The 23148-nt window shown below is 33.4% G+C and overlaps 1 protein-coding gene across 1 annotated transcript; it reads right to left on the reverse strand.

Annotated features, from left to right (window-relative positions):
* Window positions 1–6148: 6148 nt before the first annotated feature.
* On the reverse strand, window positions 6149–11752 carry LOC149575308 (homeobox-leucine zipper protein HDG2-like). Its single transcript, XM_089815085.1, has 11 exons — window positions 11087–11752; window positions 10794–10987; window positions 10587–10704; window positions 10173–10361; window positions 9542–10003; window positions 9355–9459; window positions 9031–9240; window positions 8759–8933; window positions 8205–8485; window positions 8014–8109; window positions 6149–7010 (listed from the first exon to the last, which is right to left on the reverse strand). Exons 1-11 carry the CDS (start codon window positions 11249–11251, stop codon window positions 6600–6602), a joined length of 2406 nt encoding a protein of 801 aa, XP_089671211.1. The 5' UTR covers window positions 11252–11752; the 3' UTR covers window positions 6149–6599.
* Window positions 11753–23148: the final 11396 nt, after the last annotated feature.

Below are 23148 nucleotides of genomic sequence, written 5' to 3' on the forward strand. Positions count from 1 at the left end.
CCATCAGAGGAAGGGTCGGGTTAACCGGGATGGGCACTGGACTCCTCCTCCCTATGGACTTCTGAAAATTAACACTGATGGTTCTTCCCATGGGAATCCTGGTCCGGCTAGTATTGGCGGAGTCGCTCGTTGTAGTTCTGGGGATGTTAAATTTTTCTTCTCAGTTCATAAGGGTGATTATACTAACAATCTCATGGAAGCTCAGGCTATTTTATATGCTGTGGAACAGTGTTGCTTGCGGGGATGGAGTAAGATTATTTGTGAGTCTGATTGCCAGGTGGTGGTGAACATGCTTTCTTCGCAAGAGCTTGAGGATGTTAGTTGGCAGCTGGCTACTGTTGTTAAGCAGATTCTTTTCTTCTCTTCCTCTTTTCAGTTCATTAGGTTCACGTATATTCCTCGTGAATGGAATAGAACTGCTGATTGTTTAGCCAAATGGGCATCTAGTCATGATCCGGGTTGGAATATTAGGGATAGGAGGAAACTGTCCTTTGAGATGGTGCAAGAATTTGATGATCTTGTTGCTCAGGATCAAGCTCCTTGTTGAGCTCTCATTGTTGTATTCCTTTCTATCTTAATAAATTTTTACCCCTCTTTTTGCAACAAAAAAAAAAGATTGAATGTATCGATTGTGTTTTACAAAAAAAAAATTGGAACCCAAAAATGGTACACTTCACTCTATGCCATTTTCTTTACCACAATTATACATTCAATATTTGAATATAAAATGACGTTCAATTTCAAATTCTTCTAAATCTCCTCATTTAATTTTTCCTTGACATCCTCACTATGTTACTTCTAAAATATTGGTTCATTTCTTTGATTTACATGTGTCAATAGAATTAATTTATATTTATGAAATCACGCATCTACATTTACTTGGATATAAAAAATAGAAATTATTGTACAACAAATAGTTTCTAGAAAAGAAACTTTGTGAAGTCAACAACACTTTAAGAGAAATTTGTTCCTCTAGCGTAACTTTTAACTCTACTAATAAGTACTTGTCCACTATTGTATTTATGTAACTAAATTTCCAATTGCTAAAAAAACTTGTCAAGTACCTATTTCATCAACTATCTCCTAATGTGGAGACCTTGCTTAGAAACATAAGAATCATGGTGACCTTGATAACCCTTGATATGCACTTTATTGTAACAAAAAAACTAACTTTTTCTAAATATGATATATACAATGTGTCAATTAACTACATCTTTACTTCAAGGAGTTCAATATTGTTTCACCATAATCAAAGAATATAATCAATAAAATTTAGATAAATGGATTAGACTTAACTAATGATATGCATCATTACTTCCTTTAGGAGTAGTATATTCATCGTTGAGTATAAATACACCATTTAAATTTTATTTGTATCAAAATTCTTTTTCTAACAAAATCTAGTCATTTCATTCATATATTAAAGATAACTAGTTTCAATTATCACACTATACATCCTCATTGAGAAGAATGAAATATATGGAAACTATTGACCAACAAATGTTTATTATATGCTTATGCTCTAATCTATGTTCTTGATAATGCATGAAAGCAATAATGACAAAGGCATGGATGCAATAATAAAATCGAGTAATAAATAACTAAATTAATTTGAATATTAAATTTAATCAAAATATTTCTCATTTTTACACAACAAACTAAAATTCGATGAAGGAGCTTGTGGATAACCACATCAAGGCATTTTCCAAAAAAATGACACCTTGGCGGAATTCACCAAAAAGGTCATGCACTTAGCTGCCACCACTCTCTATTTTCTACAAGTAAACAAGGATGAGAAGGATATGGGAAAAGAGAGTGAAACTACCCGCTCCATCTATGGTTTCCTAGTGGAGGATTGGTTGAAGACACTCCTTGATAAACCCATCAAAGAGGAGGGGGTGAACTTGAATAGGGAGAAGCCTGAGAAAAATAAGAGCCATGAACAAGGAGATGAGTGGGAGGTAACTTATGACTATTTCTTCAACCTTTTTGTACTTCGGGGTCAACCCCCCTTTCTTTTGGCTACTATCTAATACTTAAAAAACAAACTAAAATACAAATTAAAATCTATTTAAATTTTACACATATGAAAAAAGGTGCTTGCATTAATCTAACATCCCTTTTGGTGAAGTAGGAATGGAGTAACTTCATTTTTTCAATACAAGAAAATAATACAAATGGATTGAACACATTGAAATTGACCAACAAATGTCTCTTCAATGCACTTTTGCAATTAATGTTCTTTAAAATGCCTGCAAGCATTAATGACAAGGCTAGGATGAAAAATAGATCAAGCAATAAATAATTAATTGAAATTAAGATAACACCTTTAAATTTGAGGATAACCAAAACTATCACTTTCACACACTTAACATAAATGCAAATTATTAAACATATGCAATCTTCTATCACTTATTTCCAATTTAACATCAGGAAAGACATCACTTCTTGTAAAATAGGAAAGGAATAACATAATGTAATAAACCAAAATATTCAAAGTAAAAATGGAATCCATAACATTGGATTTGAACACTCTTTTATACAAACATTTACAAATATTACTCTAATTAAGACAACCTAAAACAGCTTCAAATAAAGAGGATAATCAAAATATCAACCACTTTCTCATCAAAACAAATTTGCCCCCATCTAAAGTTATGAAAAGAATAAAACAATTCTCAAAAGACAACAAAATCATAATAATAGTTATTTTGCAATGTAGATGTATCCCCTCTCCCTCTCTCACACACACACATGTTTCTCAAGTGCAAGGTTGATTAAGCTTCTCATTTATGTTATTATCAAGGAATTGTGTTCTATTCTATGTAATCTTGAAATCTTGTATATTGGACCCTCTCTTTGAAGGAAATATTGTAATGTATTAATGATATGTTGATTTGGTTAGTAGTGGTAATTTGTGTATTGGTGTTGGTGTTAGGCATGCATTTTATGTTACTTTTCCTCCAACTATGTAAGACTTAAGGTTAGCATATGCACACTATGATTGTTGCACTAAAATGAACATAGTTTTGTTCGAGTAGGCTTGGAGGATAATTTAGTCATTCGTCATTGTGAGCAAGATTGGCTATTATCATAGCACTTGATTGGACTAGCATGTTTAGGGTATGATTTAATGAATGACTTTATGATTAGTAAAAATAGGATCAATTAGTTTTTATACTTTAAAATGAATTACGTATAGGATGTCATGAATCCATTGGATGTATCTGTGGTCTTTGACTATTACTTTTTTGTGAACTTTTTCTTAGTTGTTTAAGTCATTATAAATACATATGATGCCTAATGGTTATATGTTATGAATGCCTAAAAGTAATTGTGTTAGTACATTTAATGTCTACTTGTTTATTAAAAAAATCCTTAAAAATAAGTTCATGTTTTCATTGTTTTCTAGAGTTCATTGATGAGGTATTATATATATGTATATGTTTTTGCATCAACAAAAGAGAAAATACCCACTTTTATATATAATCTACAATAACTTCATTTACCAAATCAACTTGTAACATCTCAAAACCAAAATATATTTCATACTTCATACCAAGAAGAAAAATTTTACATTTTATCTCTTCACACAATGTCCATGCTATATCAAAAGTGTCTTGAATCATTACAATGAGAACAATCAATTGTATTTTGAAAGGTTGGTGAGATGGGCTCTTAGCAATATTAATGTCATTGATGATCCTAAATATGAACATTAATATAACAAAAATAATAACGTTTTCTTTATGTAATATATACAATATGTCAAATTACCCCAACATTACTTATTTATAATATTTAACCAAAAAGTTGAATAACTCCCTCACCATAGTGAAGACTATCAATTATCATATTCACACTTCTAGTAAGATAATGCTCATCAACTATCAATTACGTTTTACAAATTTCTTTCGAATCCAAAAATAGCACACCTCACTCTAAAAAAATTTCTTTATGAAACTTCCACATTCAATATTTGAATCAAAAATGGCTTTCAATTTCTAATTCTACTAAATTTCCTCATGTAATTTTTCCTTGACATTCTCATTTTTTTCCCTCTAAAATATTGATTCATTTCATCAATTTACTTGTGCAAGCATAATTAATTTTTATTTATTGAACCATGCATCTACATTTACTTGAATTTAAAAAATAGAAATTATTGGAACAAATCACCACATTTCAAGGAAAATTTGATCCTCTAGCACTACTTAACTCTACTACATGCACTTGTCCACTAATGTACTTATGTTGCTTATCTCCCAATGTGGAGACCTTTCTTATAAACATAAACATTATGGTGATTTTGATAACCCTAGATATGCACGTTATTGTGATAAATACAAACTACTTTTTCTTATGTTATACACTGTGTCAATACACTTCATCTTTACTCAAAGAGTTCATAAAAATATGATCAATGACATTTACAAAAATGCATTAGAATCAACTAATGATATTAGAGGCACATATACATCTTTGAGTTTTAATATATCTTTTAAATTTTATGTATCAAATTTCCTCTTCTAACAATCTATCCATCTTATTCACATATCAAAGATAATTGGTTTCAACTTATCACACTATACGTCCTCATTGAGAAGAGCTAGATATATGGAAACTATTGACCAACAAAGAATGCATATATGCACGAATCAATTTGATCTTGATAAATCATGAAAGCAATAATGACAAAAGCTAGGATGTAATAATAAAATTGGGTGATAAATAACTAAATGAATTTGAATATTAAAGATAATCAAAATATTTCTCATTTTGCATAGCAAACTAAAATATAAATTGAAATCAATTTAAACTAGAAATTAAATCTTACATATCTAACAAAGCTGTCATTACATCAAAATTGGTGTAGGAATGTAATAAACATCATTTTTCTAATTAAAAAAAGAATACAACTGAATTAAAACACACACAAACTATTGACCAACAAATGTCTCTTCAATGCACTATTTGTAATTTATGTTCTTGATAGTGCATGCAATCAATAATGACAACACTAGCATGAAAGAATAGATTGAACAATAAATAATTGGCAGAAATTAAGATATTGCCTTAAAATTTCAGGATAACCAAACATAAATGCAAATTAAAATATACTTCAACTAGAATTTAAACACTGTAAATATACACAAACTAGATTTTAGATTTTAGACAAGTGCTATAAATAAGACATCTACAATCAATAATGACAAGACTAGAATGAAAAAATAGATCAAGCAATGAATAATTAACTGAAATTAAGATAGCGCCTTAAAATTTCAGAATAACCAAACCTTATAAATTTAAATAGACTTCAACTAGAATTTAAACACTACAAATATTGCCACGAACTAGAACTTAAATTTTAAACACTATAATAAGACATCTACAATCAAACACCGAACATTAATGCAAATTATCTAATAGACACAAACTAGAATTTAAATTATAAACATCACATCTGCCATCTAACATTACTTGTTTGCAATAGAAAAAGAAAGACATCACTTCTTGTGAAATAGGAAATATCATTTATGCATTCTGCAATTCATAAAGTTTGATTTGGACACACACTTACACAAATATAACTCTAATTTACAAGTAAAACCAAACCTAAATCATCTTTTAATAAAGACCATCAAAATATCAACCACTTCTCATCAAAACAAATTTACCCCCATATGAACAAGACAATTCTCATGAGACGCAATCAGAATAGGGCAATTACTTCATGTTATGCAAAAAAAATATTTAATCAGAACAGACACAAAACACGATAGAAGAAAGCATAGTTATACAGAATTCACCATCACCAAGTATCCCGTCAACTTGATCACCATTCTAAATCAACATACTGGAAATATGGAAGTTTTTAAGTCATCTTTGCAGGTACAAACGCAAGCTAATGTCACTTTTCCTACTGCAAATAGACTAGTTTACAAAGAGACGTCAGGTACTAATAATTCCTTATCTCAAACGGTCGAAATATCCACACATTAGAAAAGTATTTCTTTCACCAAATAATATAGAAAAACTGAGGATTGAACCCACATTGAGAAAAAAAAACCATATCTTCAAATAATTTCTAGTTTGAATCCACCCAAAAACACCATATCTTCAAATACTTTTCAGTTTGAACCCAACATTTTAAAAAAAACATATCTTCCAATACTTTTCGAGTTTGAGTCCACATGATGAACCACCAAATCCGTGGATCTACAGTGCCCAGATAGATAATCATTCTACATATCACAAAAGAAATGTGCTACACAAAAAACTCAAAACAATAAATCTCTGATTTACCTCAACAGAAGTCAATTCCCGAACCACTACCCTTGCTGAGTGGTGAAGCTCATACACATGTTTGTATACAAACAAGAAATGCATAATAATTTTGCTCTACCACATAGCCAGGAAGCATCTATGGTGCGCTCTTGACTTCTTGGCTCCTTAAAAACACTAAACCCTAATAATTACCACAAACCATACACAAAACCCTTTTATTACAGTTGGGAAGAGGGTCTCATATTTTGTTTGTTTCTACTAAAACATAAGAAAGATATCATGATCCTTATAGTTGATTTTTACTTGTGCATTCATATATCTGGGCAGTTCAATGCAGATCTGATTTGTTGCACTGTTGTGCATATGATGTTGTTCATGGTAGAAACAGATTCCAAGTTAAGTTTTGCTGCAGATAAGTTGCTGCCAATCATTTGAAATGCTGCAGTTACCAGTGATCCTCCAGTGCGAGGGCTGTCCAATCCATTGCTGCTTGGTGTGGCAGCCATTTCCTGAAATGGGGTTAGCGATCCGTTGTTGTTTCCATGACCATCTGGAAGTATGGCAAACCCACAAGGAAGGAGAGCAATGTATGAAGGATCCTCCCCACTCATTGCTATATTTAGAGATGGAACATCTACTGGTGCATACACTATCACTGACCCTGATGCATCTGTCCAGCTCTCCTGAAGAATCAGTTCTACATTCTGGCTCGTGGAGCACGCCTAGTCAGATTTCGAGAGGAGGAAAACATGAAGAACAAATTTAGAACATTTTTTCTTACACGTCGAAACAATTTTCAGATTATACTACATCATAGAGATTATATCAAGATGCACTTGCTCTACCATAAACTAATTACTATAAATATCTTAGATACATTTATCTGAATAAAATATGTTGAGAGACCAATTTGAAGCCTCCATCATAGATATTATATAAGAATGAACTTGTTCCAACATAAACTAGTTACCATACATATCTTAAATCTCTACAGCATATGGAGGGATATAGGGAAAATATTGTTACATTAATCAAATGATAGAGATATTTTAAATGCATTTAAAAGATGCTAAGATATTCATGAATATGTAAGAATAAAATTGTTATATTAGATGAAAACAATAGATATCTTAAATTAAATGCATTTTTAAAAACTTTCATCATCAAGATTATATTAAAAGAAAATTATTATGATATTAGTCAACTATAAAACCTTGCATTAATGGACTACCATAATATATCTTAAGTACATCTATTTCGAAAAGAATGAATGATAAATGCAGAACCTTCCAAATATCTATTTAAGAACCTCCCAAAAGAACTCTTTGCAAGCAAATAATGGATAACTCATCCAAATAAAACAGCAAATGGATCGAATCTTCTTCTCTGAACTAATATGATTTCCTGTTGACTACTGTGATTTCCTACCAAATTGGCACCTGAAACCTTTGGATTAATGCAATGCAACTAGACTACGAGATTTTCAGCTATAAAATTTCCACTTAAAAGAAGCAATTATCCTCTTGGTGGCGTACAAACACTTACATAGGCAGAGATAATGAAGATAAAATAGACCCTAGTGGGGTAAGCTGGTATATATATTAAATGCTGACTGACGGTTTCAGGCTGACAAATATCTAAATATAGTTATTACATTTGTTTTTTATATGTTACTAAGTAGTAAAGATTCACCGCGATATATGTAGAATAAGTTTAGAAACTTACATTTAAACGAAGAAGAGATATACAATTTCCAGGATGCGACCCATTTGCAATGTGTGCTACTTCTTGTACCAGGTTTCCGGTAGACAATGTATCCCACTTAACCATAACAAGAAGTTCAAGTTTAGTTTAGAAAACAAAAATAACATTAACAAAAAGAAAATGTAGCATCTTAAAGGTAATAAAATACACACTTGTGATCTGGTTTTCTCATCCCTGAGAAAATCGAATACTCGGTGCGGAGCAATGGGAAGCCAGAATGAAGTTGCTGCACAGATCACGACACCTGTGGGTTGTCCCGGTTCGGTGTTTTTCCTCGTTGTGATTCGAACACGATCATCACCGGTGTTGCCACTGGATCCAGACAAAGTCGTCCAAGAATTACTGGTAGAGGCACTCACATTCGAACAGAAACTGTTGATCATCCTCAGCGACAATCTCATCATGCTTCGTTTTCCTTCTGGAGAAGCTATTCCTGCCAAAATCCACAATGGGCATTTTAAAAATCAAATCTTGGAACTCTCCAAACAACAATTGAAACTTCTGAGCCCGTCTAAAATCTTTGGACCCTAGAAAAAATTAGTTGAAACCAGTGGGTTTGTTTAAAAATGTAATCTTGGAAACTCTCTTGGCTTAAAAATGTAATTTTGGAAAACTCTCTTTTGAACTGAAATCTCGGAACTCTCTTTTGCTTAAAAATGGAATCTTGGGAACTCTCCTAGCAATACGAGTATGCATGCCCACACACCTCCAATGTCTTTGGGAGATACTTTTTCGGCGTTGAAGCTGGCAAGACGCTCGCATTGCCTTTGCAATGTAGCCAACCAACGATGCGCACCCATGGCCATTCCACTGCTTACCAGCTGCTGATACATTTTAGGAACAGCACCATCTTCTGCCTCTATATGCTCCACCCAAGTCACCTGTGCATTATACAATCAAGAACATATAACTCTTCAACAAAAAAATTGTATATAAGTATGTATAAATGCATATCAAGAACATAACTCTAAAACATACCTTTGAATAGCCATTGGGCATGTCTTGGATGAGACACCCCGATGGGCGTTTTCGGTAGCGTATGAGAGATTGTGAAGGAGTGGTGAGCAATTCTTCCATGGAGAAATCCACAACCACCCACATTCCCTCACCTTTCTGCTGACAAAACCTGAGGAAATGAATTTCTCTGGTTGAAACCAGAGGAGAAAGAACCTGCAGCTCAGCGTACATCTGCCACCCAAAAGTACAAAGTTATGAAATACACGCAACAATACAACGTTGTAGACATGCAACACTCGTAATATGAATTGGTGTTGACAAGACAATGGAGGCACAATATAATACCAATTGAAGCGACCCATTCCTGTGACCCGGTAATAACCCTTGTGATAGGACTTGCACAGTTTTGGCTCGAGTCACCATGCAAGCAAACATGTCCATCCATTTATTCTGCAACCATAGTTATTGCCATTCAGTGTCAACAGCTGTCTCTGGTACAAATGGCAGAAACCCTAATAAATGCATTACTTACCACGTCTGTTAGGTGGTCAACAATTGCACCGGCATTGAGGAAAACAACAGAAGTTTCTCTGGTGGCTTCCGTCCTAAGGCTGTTACTGTGCTTGAAGCTCAGCCCCATACTCCACGGAAACAACCTCTCGTACTCATCCAAATTTAGAACTTCTTTGACCACATTGCCATGAGTTTTCATCCAAAGAGGCTCATCCATCTGTGCCATTTGAATCAATTCATCTGTACTACTCATGGCAAGTTGCATTGCTAAGGATTTGTCCATGTCCATGAAAGAGCCGCCATTAGGGATGTTCATATCAGCGAAAGAAGCCATGGACATCATATCAGGAGACTGTTTTATAAAGCTTCCCATTCCCAAATCTAGAGTTGATGTCATCAATGGCGGCGGTGCCAAAGATGGTAACGAATGGTCCGGTCTTCCTCCGAGATATCTTGATGCAATGCTTGAGACTCGGTCAAGCTATACCAAAAAAATATATGAACATTTGATTAAAAGGCTAGCAAACATATGAGCATTTGATTACAAGACTAACAAACATAAAAGCATTTGATTATAACTCTAGCAAACTTTCAAAACAGTTGGTTTTATTAGTATATAACAAAATTTAGAGAACTGGTTACATAAAAACCTCGTCTTTTAATCGGGCATTCTCAATACGCAAATTATGCTCACTATAAGCCATTTCACCCACTAAAGATGGGCCTCCACAGTTATGACAGATTGCATGTTTCACTGCTTCACGTAGAGTTAAGTTCTCATTTTTTAGGCTTTCGTTATGAACCCGCAGCACAGCATTTTCTGATCGGTCTTGCTGAGCCTACGGAACACAAGATAAAATAAAGGTCAAGTGATGTTCACTCGAATTATAACAAAGATAAGGTGGTTCATGGAGTGGGATGAGAACCCTTTATGTGAAGAGCTCTCACACAATCGAGAAATTCGGCAACAATGCAGTTATGCTCGGTCGAATTATAACAAAGAAATGATGTGTATTAAGTCATGGAATGCGATTGGAGACATTGATGGTGAGTCAAAATCCAACCTTCATTTGAGTGCGCCGGTTTTGAAACCAAAACTTGACCTGCCTTGGCTTGAGACCCAATTCAATGCTGAGCCTTTGTCGCTGTTTGTCATCCGGGTGAGGACACTCCTTGAACAAACTATGAAAAACCAAACAAGAATAAGATTTAAGGCAATGCAATTCATAATGGGTTTTCACAATGAAATCAGAAACACAATCATTTCTTACGCCTCCATCTCTTGGATTTGCCGAGCTGTATGTCGGTGATAGCGTTTCCTCCTTGGCTGCTGATCTGCAGCATCCTGATCTTCACCGGACCCACCATCCAAATTCCCACTGCCAGACTTGCTATCATTCTCCTCCTCTCTACTCTTGAACTGCATGCTCTCCACAATTTGGCTATCTTCCCTCAGCCGCTTTGGCTGATACATTCATAGACACAAGCTCACAAATCAAAACCTACAAAATCTCACACAATGTATGGAGAAGAACAAACTGAGACTGAGATCACTGAGACTTACCGGTGCAAGAGACAAGCTGTCGCAGGAAAAGAGCGACCTTTGGTTATGCAACTGCAAGTTTGAAGGCAGTTGAGGAATCAGTCTTTGAGCAACAAGCAAACCAGGAGGCGACATGAAAGACTCCCCCATGTTATTCCCTACCAACACATCACAGTTCCCATACATTTTCACTTCACTCCACTCCCAAGTCAATTCACATAAAACCCAAATCCTCCCACAACTCGCATACAATCTGACCAAAATCCAATCTTTCTCACCCCACCCTCGTCAAAATCCAAGCTCTTTCACAAGCTACGTATCCCAACTCATCAAAATCCAATCTTTTCCACAAAAAGCCTACCACAATCCATCAAAATCCAATCTTTTTCCCAAATTTCACCCACACCCAGAGAGATTGAGGGAAGCTTAAGCCATAATATCCAAGATTTAAGCATCCAGCAATCTCTCCTCCAGAAGAACAAAGAGAAAGAGGGAGAACGAAGGCCTCCGTGGGCGCTACTTTCTCACTCTGTCTCTCTTCTGGCCCTCACAAAACAACTCTTCCAAATCCACAAACTCCCCAAATGCATTCAACAAAACAAATCGCTACTTCAAACTGCCGTGAATCCAAACTAGCAGAAGAACAAGTAGTCCACAGCCATAGCTATTGGATTGTGAGGAAAGGACAAGCCAATTCAATGGTGGTACAGTTCACTACCAATTCACAAAACCAATGACATCAGGAAGAGCCATTGCTTCTTCACCAACTCCGCCAACAACTCATTCAATTTCCTCACAAGAGCATTTAAACCCTAACCCTCCCATTCCCTTTAAAAAGGCAGAAATCCCCATAAATGCCCCACCTTTGGATCCTCTTTCCGTTCCCGCCCTGCAATGCCCTCTCCTCGTAAATGACCACCCATTTCACCTACCAAAGTAGAGGGGGTTAAATGCCCACATTTACTCCCTCTGTCGCCGTTATCCAAACCGTCCGGACACGCGCACAGCTCACAATATTTTTAGACTTCATTTCTTAACAGTTTTACTGCCATCCCATTTAATTCTCCCCACCCCTCCATGGATCCTTGCTTTGTTGGAATCCGCATTGACTTGGCTCTGGGATTTGAGTAATCATTACCTTCTAAAAATACAAAATTCGGGGACCCAAATTCCGCACTGGGGAAGGAGGAGTAGAGTTATTAGATTTCCCTAATCCGAACATTAGAAATATGTTTTGGAATCTACTTTGAGATAAGCTGTTTTTAATTTTGCTTTGGTATATGCGGAATTCTACTTCACTTTTTAATTTTGCTTTGGCATATGGAATTCTACTTCACTAACTAAAAGTCAAAATAGTAGCTGTACGCAATTAAAATATAAAATTTGGGGACCCAAATTTCTCATTGGAGTAGTCCAGTTATTAGATTTGCCAAGAAATATGTTTTGGAACCTACTTTAAGATAAGCTGTTTTTAATCTTGCCTTCATGTGTACAACCAAAACAAATATCGAACTTTTGATTTTGGCTGATTCAAAGCCCCCTCAAAGAACCATAAAATTTGTAGTTGAACGAGGAGTCATCCAGTTATAATCCTATTCCAATTTCCAACATTAGATTTAGCTTAAGTTTTTTATAATTTTTGGTATGTACCACATCCCATTTAATTCTATTTCACTAACTAAAAGTTAAAATACCAAAACAAACATCAAACCTTTGAGTTGGGCGCACTGAATCCTTTTTCACTACCTAAAAGTCAAAACAATAGCCATAAACATTTATGTCAAAGAGACAATTAAGAAAATCATCAAAATCAACATAAAATAAATCTAAATCCCATCTATATACAAACTAATTTTAACTATAATGACTACTGATACTCTTCCCCTAACCTAAATAGATTTTGACCCGGCCTCCAGATACCCTGCTTTCTGACCACACTTCCACTGAACCCGCTGGAGATTGTATGTACACGCGTGTCCACAGCCTTACCCTATCCATTATCTCCCACCCAAATTGAAGGCCGTATAAATGTAGTTTCTTGAAAAAAAAATCAGTTTTTTGTTGTGTTTTTGTTTTTGTTTTGGGCTCTGCAAAACACAATCCAAAAAGTTTTAATCTCTACAGATGCAGATGAAATTGGCAATTCATTGTAATCACCCAATCCCAAATCAGTTGAACGGACGGTAGAATACGATGGATTGCTACCCGTCAAATTTAGCTCCCCGTGTCTTCTGATACGACGCCATGAAGAGTAATTTAAAGTATATAATAATAAAAGGATGGAGATTACTATAAACAGAAATACGTCATTTTATTGGTTTGATTTTACCGTTACTGAGTAATATCCAATTTCGTCTTTGAACCAGAGTAGACTGGAGGTTATGATCATGGGTCAACTGGCCAATCAGCCGACCATTGACAAGTATAACAAGGAAGGAGTCAACTATTAGGGGACTTGGTTTAAATTTGACAACTAGATCTTCCCAATTCAAAGCTACCACCATTACCTCAATGAAAGTATTTGTGGTATACAATTATGTGATAGTTAAGCCTGTTGTATTTTTTAATTTGTGCTTGTGTCTATTTATTTTGTCTTAAAGAATAATAATAATAATTATATATATATATATATATATATATATATATATAGATTGTCTCTATATATTTTGTCTTAACAGAATAATAATAATAATAATAATATATATATATAGATGCTGCTGTACTATAGTTGGTATTAAGTTGATGTACTATAGTTGGTATTAAGTTTCTATATGATGAATATAATTTATTTTTATTTTTATTTTTATTCAGATATATTGATAAGGTGTTCATTTATGTAGTAGATTAGGATATCACATTTTATTTTTATTTTGGGGAATTATATATTTTATTTTGGTGGGATGTTTTAATGGAATAATAATATATATCTATACAATGTACTCTAGTTGGCATTAATGTTCTACATGTATTAAACAAGATGAGCTTCTATTGTTCCAATTGTGTGGTAAATTAATATATTAGTATTGTATCTATTTTGGTGTGCAATGTCTTAATAGAAGAATAATATATCAATAGTGGGGCACACACACTCGTCTTAATACATTACTCATCTTTATTTCCACCCAATTCTATTGATGGATTATAGATATATATATATAGTAAATTAGTACATTCATGTTACTTTTTATTTGGCCGTGTTTTTCTATTTTGGTAGAATGTCTTATTTGTGGTATACATTTATGTAATAGATTACATATTGCATTTTTTAAATTTTTGCTTGTGCCTCTCTTTTTTGATGTAATGTATGAATGTAATAATATAAAGATATAAAGTTCATATTAAATGTAGCCAGAAAAACAAGGGGGTCGGCCCTTACTACATCATTGTGGACAAATCATTCAAACACAATTCGCTAATAGCTAAAACACTACCAACACATTAACAACCCTTCCCTTTACATTAAAAAATAGATTATGCAATGTCTTAACACAAAATATATAAAAGTCTTTAAGGCCCAATGACAAGGCGACAAGATCAAATATATAGATGTTGGTGTACTATAGTTAGTATTAATTTTCTACATTGCATTTGGATAAAGATGAGCTTCTTTTGCTATGTAGATTTTTATTATTCATGTATTTCTTTTCTTTTCTTTCATTCAAATATATTAATTGTGGTGTGACTATCATGATAGATTAGGATATTGTGTTTTACTTTCTCTTTTTTTTGGGGCTGGGGGCGGGGGGGGGGGGGGGGGGGGGAATTTGTGTATTCTATTTTGGTGGGATGTCTTAATGGAATAATAATATATCTATACGACGTACTCTAGTTGCCCTTAATGTTCCACATTGTATTAAATAAAGATGAGCTTCTCTTACTGGAATTATGTGGTAAATTAATATATTTGTATCATTTTTCCTTTAGGTTTTGTGTCTTTTTTGGTGCAATGTCTTGATAGGATAATATATCAAGGTGCACTCTTCCATAAAATTTCTAACCATACATTACTCATCTTTATTTCCACCTAATTCTATTGATGGATTATAGATTTTGTGTAGTAAATTAGAGTTTATGTGTTAGTTTTTCTTTAGGCATGTTTTTATTTATTTTAGTGGAATATCTTAATGGAATAATATATAGATGGGATGCATTCTTTCATTTGGTTTGGTTCTTGACATAAATTTCCATCTGGATACATTTTCATCCTTATTTGCACCAATTTTTGTGGTCGTGCGCGCGCGCGCGTGTGTGTGTTTGTGTGTGTTTGTGTGAATGAATGATTAAAACACGCTGACTTCTAATATTAGACTTAAGTTAGAAGTTCATCATCTTCTAAGGTGTGGATGTTATTAATACATAACACTTGAAATGATAATATAATCATTTATTGGTGTTCTTACTTGCATTTCATGAGATTAATAACTCATCTTAAAGGTTCAATATTATAACAAAGTTTATTAATTAAAGTACTTGTCAAATTCATGAAGTGATAGAAGAATGTAATAAGGAGTAAATAGATGTGTAAGTATGTTCACATAAAATTGTTGGGAACTCATTAGCATGCAATTGGGCTTGTTAAAAAAAGGAGGCATCTATAGTTTGGAAGTACTATCAATATTGTAGGTGACCATCTCTCCCATAATACTTTTTAAAAATATTTAATTTTTGGTCTTCTCAATTATATTTCATAAGATTAATAGTGCATGTCTCAAAGGTTCAATGTATAAAGATAAAGATTGACTAAAGCACTTTGAAAAACTATAAGGAAAGTGATAAGAGACATGCAATAAAGAATAAATATATACACCAAAGTGTGTCCAATTAAGCTTACAATAGGAACATGTTCTCTTGTAATTGATCCTTGTAAAAATAAGGGACACATACTATTTTAAAATACTATCAACTTAGTAAGGGGATGTCTCCACCATCATACCTTCAAAAAGAATCTGCCAAAATATACACTTAATGCAATGCAAGATAAGCCAAATTGTTGCATATTGAAGGAATTTGCAATATCACTATAATTATATATTTTTGGTCAAATCTTTGTTTATAATTATCCATGCACTTTTTTCATATATCTAATATCACTAATGAAGTGGTTCAAATAAGGTGAAATATCGTTCTACATATGCATTCCATGTGTGTGTGTGTGTGTGTGTGTGTGTACATATATATACATATGTATACATATATGTGTGTATATGTATGTATATATACATATACATACGCATACACACACACACATATATATATGTATGTATGTATACATTGTGTGTGTGTGTGTGTGTGTGTGTGTGTGTGTGTGTGTGTGTGTGTGTGTGTGTGTGTGTGTGTGTGTGTGTGTGTGTGTGTGTGTGTGTGTGTGTGTGTGTGTGTGTGTGTTTATGTATATATTTGTGTCTGTGTATGTGTCATAAATGAGTTGTATATTGTCCTAGGGTTATTATGTATCTTTATTCATGTTTAATCAATGTATTTGTTAATGCAATATTTTGTTGGCATCAGGTTAGTCTCTTGACAAGACAATTGAGCAATGCAGTGGCTGGGATTGGGTGTGTCTTCTCAAGGTTGGGACTTGGTTGTTATTTCAATGGAAACTTTTGGTGTGAGCTCAACCATAGGTTTGGGGTAGGACTCACACATTCAGGCCGCCATCACTACTGATTGCCTTCTAGTTGTGAATGATGATGCTCTCACAATGCAAGGCATTTGGGACTGTGTCAAGATGGAGAAATGAAAAGTTGAAGTACTATTTTTTGTATTTTGGCTGTTTTCTTAGTTATATGTTCGGAAGTGGTAAATACACTATAATTAAACTAGTTTCTTTTTTGCTTCTATGAACTATACTTAGCATGTAATATTCAATGAATCAATTTTTTGTATTGAGTGACAATTTCAGGTTTTCTTCGTAATTCTTTCTCGGTTGAGCTTCTGAATCAATTTTATTAATAAAATATTATTGTGGCTCGCCCACTTTTGCTTTAAAAAAATTCAATGTATTTGTTCTATTGGAGATATAGAATAATATGCTCCACAATCAATGATATATTGTGAGAAAGAATAAAAAATCTAAACAAGCATCTATTAGAAATAGAGAATACTAGGGGTTGAATCAATATTCCAACACTTTTTGTCCAATAGTTGATTTCAACATATAACCATATGCTTGCATAAATGAGTAAACTAAAAAATAAAGTATACAACATAATAAACTCACACGTGACACAATTATTGTTAACTAGGGAAACCCTAGCCAATGGAAAACCTCGATGCGGATGGTACCCACAAGATAATATTCTAACCCAAAATACTTTGTTAGGAGTGTTGACCATAATAGGAGTCTATTACATACACTTAGTACATAAGTCCTTGGTAGAGGACTACACATTGTTAGAGGTCTTTGTCATAGGCTTAAATCTATACACTCAAGAAATGAGGGTTAGTAGGACAAAATGATCTAATAATGAAATTAAATAAGCTAACAAACATGAGCTTATGAACAACAAAATAAGAAGCACTAAATAATTGGAAACACACAATAAAATATGTAAACCAATCAAATACTCCAAGCTTATTTGCTTCTCTTTGATCGTACAAAGTGTGCACTTAGCTATAATTTTGGCAACACTTAAGACTCTGAGCTCCGCAAAATATGATAAAAGGATATGATTTTAAATGATATCAAGATGATAGAAATTTGACAGAGGTTTGACATGAAAGTCAGTGATGAAATTATGAGATAGGAGGGTTGTTTATATAGATTTTCCAAAAACCCATAAATGGTTGAGATTGATTTGGGAAAATCATGATCAATGGACAAGGATGAAAGAGTCTGGAGGAATAATTGGAAAGTTTTCAATTTTAAACTGAAAAATATAGAGGATAAAATCTGAGAGATTTTCAATTTTTTGGGACATAAAGTTTCCAAAAAATGAAAAGGAAAAACATTAAAATGTATTCTAATTTTTGGTTTTCAAAAAATGATTTCTCAGTTTATGAAGATTTTCTAATTTTCAGAATTCAGAATTCCTCATAAAATTGATTTTTCAAATTTTATAAGATTTGATTGAATAAAACATTCAAGTAAATTAGAAAGATGGAATTAAATGGAAATTAAATAGAAACTTATTAGAATTGAAATTGAAAGAAATAATGATGAAATTAAATTAAATTTATAATTTAATTTAATATAAAGAGGAATAAATTAGTTAATTTAAATAATCAATAATTATTATTTAAATGATGGGAAATTAGAAATTAAGTTTAATTAACATAATAATAATCAATTAATTAAAGGTTTATCAATTAAATAAGTTTAATTATTTAATTAATATTAAGGAAGATTAAATAATGCAAAGATTCAATTATAGAGGAATAAAGATGATTAATTAATGGTTTAAGAACCCTTAATTAATAGAAGAATAATTAGTGTTTTAAATGTAAACTCACACATTTGTCCATTTTTGGTGTCTACATTTGCCCTTCTTTGATATAATGTGATTATGAGCGTTGTATCAAAGAATTTCAAATTAGTTTTTGCCCCAGCTTGCCCTAGTGATAGGAAGTGGATTGTATGCCCCCCTCGAGAGATTATTTGTGCAAGAAAGGCATGAATGATCTCTCAATAGAAGATGAGAAATTTTAGATGAAATGATGATAGAGAAGAATAGTTAGTAAGAAGTGAAGACTTAGGCAGATGTTTGATTGATAGAGATTTCTTAATAGGAATCATGTATGGTTTCAAGGACTCATCATGTATAAGACTAGCGATATTATCTAGCTTACCCTATATAAGACAAGCAACAATGTCTAGTTTCAAGAAAGATACATCCTATATAAGACATATGATCGTTGATTGATTGATAAGTTGATAACAAGATTTTAATTTTGACAATTTGATGGATTGATTGATTTGATCAATATAAGAAATGTTAGTGAGAATCGTGAATTAAATACAAGGATGAAGTAGGAGATATGACATAGAAGAATTGATCTTGTGCTATCAAGTTGGATGATGTATTGAGTCATTACTAGATACTTTTCACATGCTTTCATCATCATGCTTTATTAAAAAGAAAGAGATATAAGTGCACCCAAGTATTGACCATCTAGATACCACTACTATCTCTTATTAACAATCAAAGAACAAACAAAGAATGTTTCAATATCATTATAAGGTTGTCTCAGATCATGGGTGTGTATGGTTTCCAAATGCATTGGGGTTCTTATCACATGCACCCTACATCATCATTGCCCTAAAATTTTATTAAAATATTCCAAAAACAACAAACAAAGAAACTAAGACAATGAATCATGATAGCCTCTCTCACCACTCAGTGGCATCCTTGAGGAGCATAGGAACGTAATCATGAAAGATAAATCAATAATGGTTTTGATTTGGTTTGATCATCACATGTTTTTGATTGTCGAAAAGATGTTTTATTGCAAGAATCTTGATGTGTTTTGATTTTTTTGGAATTTTTCAAGATCGTATATGATGTTTTTTATCATTTTTTTCAGACAGGTTTTTGAAGTTTTTTTTAAGGACATTTTTTGAATATTTTTGAAGATTTTTTTTAAGGAAATTTTTTGAATGTTTCTGAAGATTTTTCTAGGACATTTTTTTGATTGTTTTTAGGACCATTTTTGACGATTTTTTTGGGACATTTTCAAAAAAAATTCAAGATTTGTATTTGAATTTTTTTGAATTTTTTCAAGACTTTAAGACTGCCCCCAATGTCTAGAAATGCAAGGGATTGATGGATGGATGAAGGCCAAAGGTTCCTTAGTATGCCTTGGAGATGTTTGGATGTAATGATAACATGTTTTTGACAAGCTTAAGGATTGGACATGACAAGATAGGGTGATGATTGTAAGGAAACTCAGGTGCAGAAACAACTTCCTACACTAATCCCTTAAAGAAAGTATTGTGCAAATTCCTATTAAATCCTTACAATTTCAAATTTGATATTATGTAAACAATAATATTGCAGTCAACCATGAATATAGAAAACAGATAGAGAAAGAAAACACATAAACACAAAGATATGTCGGTGGGGAAAAGCCTTTTGGTAAAACAACCCCACCCCTCCAAAACCTGCACAATGTATTATCTTCAACACAAAAGGTTACAACACACTTGCAATGCAAGTTCTTTTAGGACACAGAAGACCAATCCAATAGCAACATACCATACCAACAATTCACTTTTTCTCTCTCCAAATTGCAACTCTAAAAATGCTTATATCATGCACTTTCCCTTTTAGGGCAACTTCCAAAGAACAACCATATTAGAGTTTCACCATTCTCCAAAAAAAAGGAACCCAATTTTTTTTTGAAACGCTACATGTAAGTTGGAGACTTGAGTGTGCAATATTTAATGATCAATTGCCACATGTCTTCACATCTTCACCCATCATCAAATCTTCTAGAGATAGCTCTTATGCGTCATAGCAATCCATCATAACCATTTCAGTCATGATCTCCTTACACACAATTCAAGATGCAGACACATACAAGTGGAGTGACACATCAACATGCCAACTAGACATGTACACTCCCACTTAATTACATTATTTACAAAAAATACATTTACAAAATAAATAATAAGAATAGGAATTATCCAGGGTTGAGACACCTTATTCCTAACAATGATATGTTGCATTGATTGACATGAAATGTAGGAATGGACACGCCAAGAGGATTTTGATAATATGTTTTTATTTTTATGTCCTTTTATTTTTCTATCAAGACCAAGAGAGGGATTTGGATAGGATATTGATAAGACATGAATAGGGAAAGAAAGATCAAGGGTAAGGGACATGGATAGAAGGTTGTAATAAGATATGCAATATGGACCAAAATGATGTGGATGGGATAAGGGGCATGGATCAAAGGGATGTGGATATGATACAAAATATGGACCAAAAGGATGCTTCTAGGGATATCAATAACCTTGTCAAGATCAAAGTTGGAAAAATGGGGATTATGGATGTTGATAGGATGATGGATATGAGGGATATAGGACAATAGAGGAAATTCAAGGTATATGATATGATAGGTAAACATGGATAAATTTTTCTCCCTAGTATGGAACATGTAAGAAGTTCATAACTTACACATGATGCCTATTTGTCAGGTTTTCATCACGATACTTATCCAAAGAGATTGTTTTCTAGGTTTCAGTATTGGATGAGATTTTTTCTTCTTTCTTTGTTTCCTTTTTTTAAAATATGTTTTAAATTCTTCTTTTTTTGAAGATAATGGACACATGATAAGTCATAGAGGAAGGAAACAAACATAATTTTCCTTAGATAGTGACCTTCAAATATCTAAAATAATAAACCATAACTTTTGATGGTATTCTTAAAGATGTTGGTAGGGTAATGACAAATGGAAATGAAATGGGTGGTTGGATGAAGTGGGAGGGGGGTTAATGCAAAGGAATAGATTGGATGGATGAAAGGATGAAAAAATATGTGTTGGATAATGGATGGGATATTGGAAGACTTGTGTAGGACTATATGGAAAAGGTGGCAAGGTCAACATTGGCACACATCTTGAAGGGTGATGGACAAATGAAGAAAAATGAGATTTTGGATTTGATAGAGGAATCGCCATGAATTTTGAATTTGATGGTGAAATGGGTATGGATTTTGATTTTGGGAGAAAAGGGCTCAAAATAGATTTGAAAGTGGATGGAAGTTGTTTCGATGGTGGATTTGAGGAAGCCTTTGGAAGCTTGAATGCTAATTTAAATTTTCCTTTAGTATGCAAGTCTTTTATCAGAGACTTGGGAATTCACATAGTTCTTGAATTTTCTTTTCTTTGTGCTCCCACTTCTACATTTGAACCTGAATTGTGATGGAAAGCCATCATAATTGTGACAATCGACCATCACCCAAGCGAGAGTACCAAGAATTGGCTCCCTTTAGAAAGGTGCTAGATTTTTGGCATCACATATTGTGATGACACGCTCGTCTGTCATAATTGCGAGACAAAAGTTCATCACAATTTGGTAGAAGGAAAGACCATGAGGTCATCACCACATTGTCGTAATTACAACAATCCATCATTGTAATTACGATATTTTAGAGTTTCACTATTTCGTCGCAATAGCGACACTTGCGCTCTCTTGCCAACAATCATCCATATGAATGTCCATTACAAGGGAGACATATCTAACAACAGTGCCATGGATGTGATGGTTATACGTGAGATTTAGCCATTGCAAGTATGACAAATATGTTGTTGGTCAAATGATGTTCCATCGAACTACGTCGTCAAAAATTGCGACAACCTGTTGAAATATTTTTTAAAAAAAATTGTTCTTCTATGTTAAAATACATTTTACTATATTGGTCATGCAATTTCCTCTTTGGCCCCTCAAGTTGTCTAATTGATACTGCTTCTGCTGAAGCATTTCACATATAGTGTTGCATTTCCATTTCCTTTTTATACTACTGTAGATAAGAAGCCCAACATTGTGATTATATCTCCATGCAGGAAGCCATGGATTCAACATACATTTCATGTGCAACATTAGTTTATTGAGGACTTGACATGAAAATAGGCTGCACACAAAATGTATGTTGAATCCATGGCTTCCTGCATGGAGAAATAATCATGATGTTGAGCTTCTTATCTATAGTAATATAAAAAGGAAATAGAAATGCAACACTATGTGTGAAACGCTTGAGCAGAAGCAGTATCAATCAGACAACTTACAGAATATCAAACACAATGTCCATGAGAGGGGCCAAAGAGAAAACTATATGACTTGCACTAAACAACATGCATGTGTGTTCAACATAGTAAAATTCATTTCTAACAAAGAAGAACAATTTACTTTTTAAACATGTTCTTCAGATGTTTTCCTTATGGTATCATTCAATGTCCATTATATCTCATGTCTTGACACATGAAGAGATTTTGTGTTGTATTTACTTATCTACACGTATCCCAAGGGATTTACCACACCTTTTTATTGCTTAACATTTCTTCTATAAGGTCCTTTCAACATGGTGCAACTTCATTCATGTAGCACAAATTTCCTCCTTCTGAAGCACACTCCATTTGCT

The sequence above is a fragment of the Cupressus sempervirens genome, chromosome 2 (assembly GCF_028749045.1).
Source record: "Cupressus sempervirens isolate cs-2001-9-10 chromosome 2, ASM2874904v1, whole genome shotgun sequence".
Lineage (NCBI taxonomy): Eukaryota > Viridiplantae > Streptophyta > Pinopsida > Cupressales > Cupressaceae > Cupressus > Cupressus sempervirens.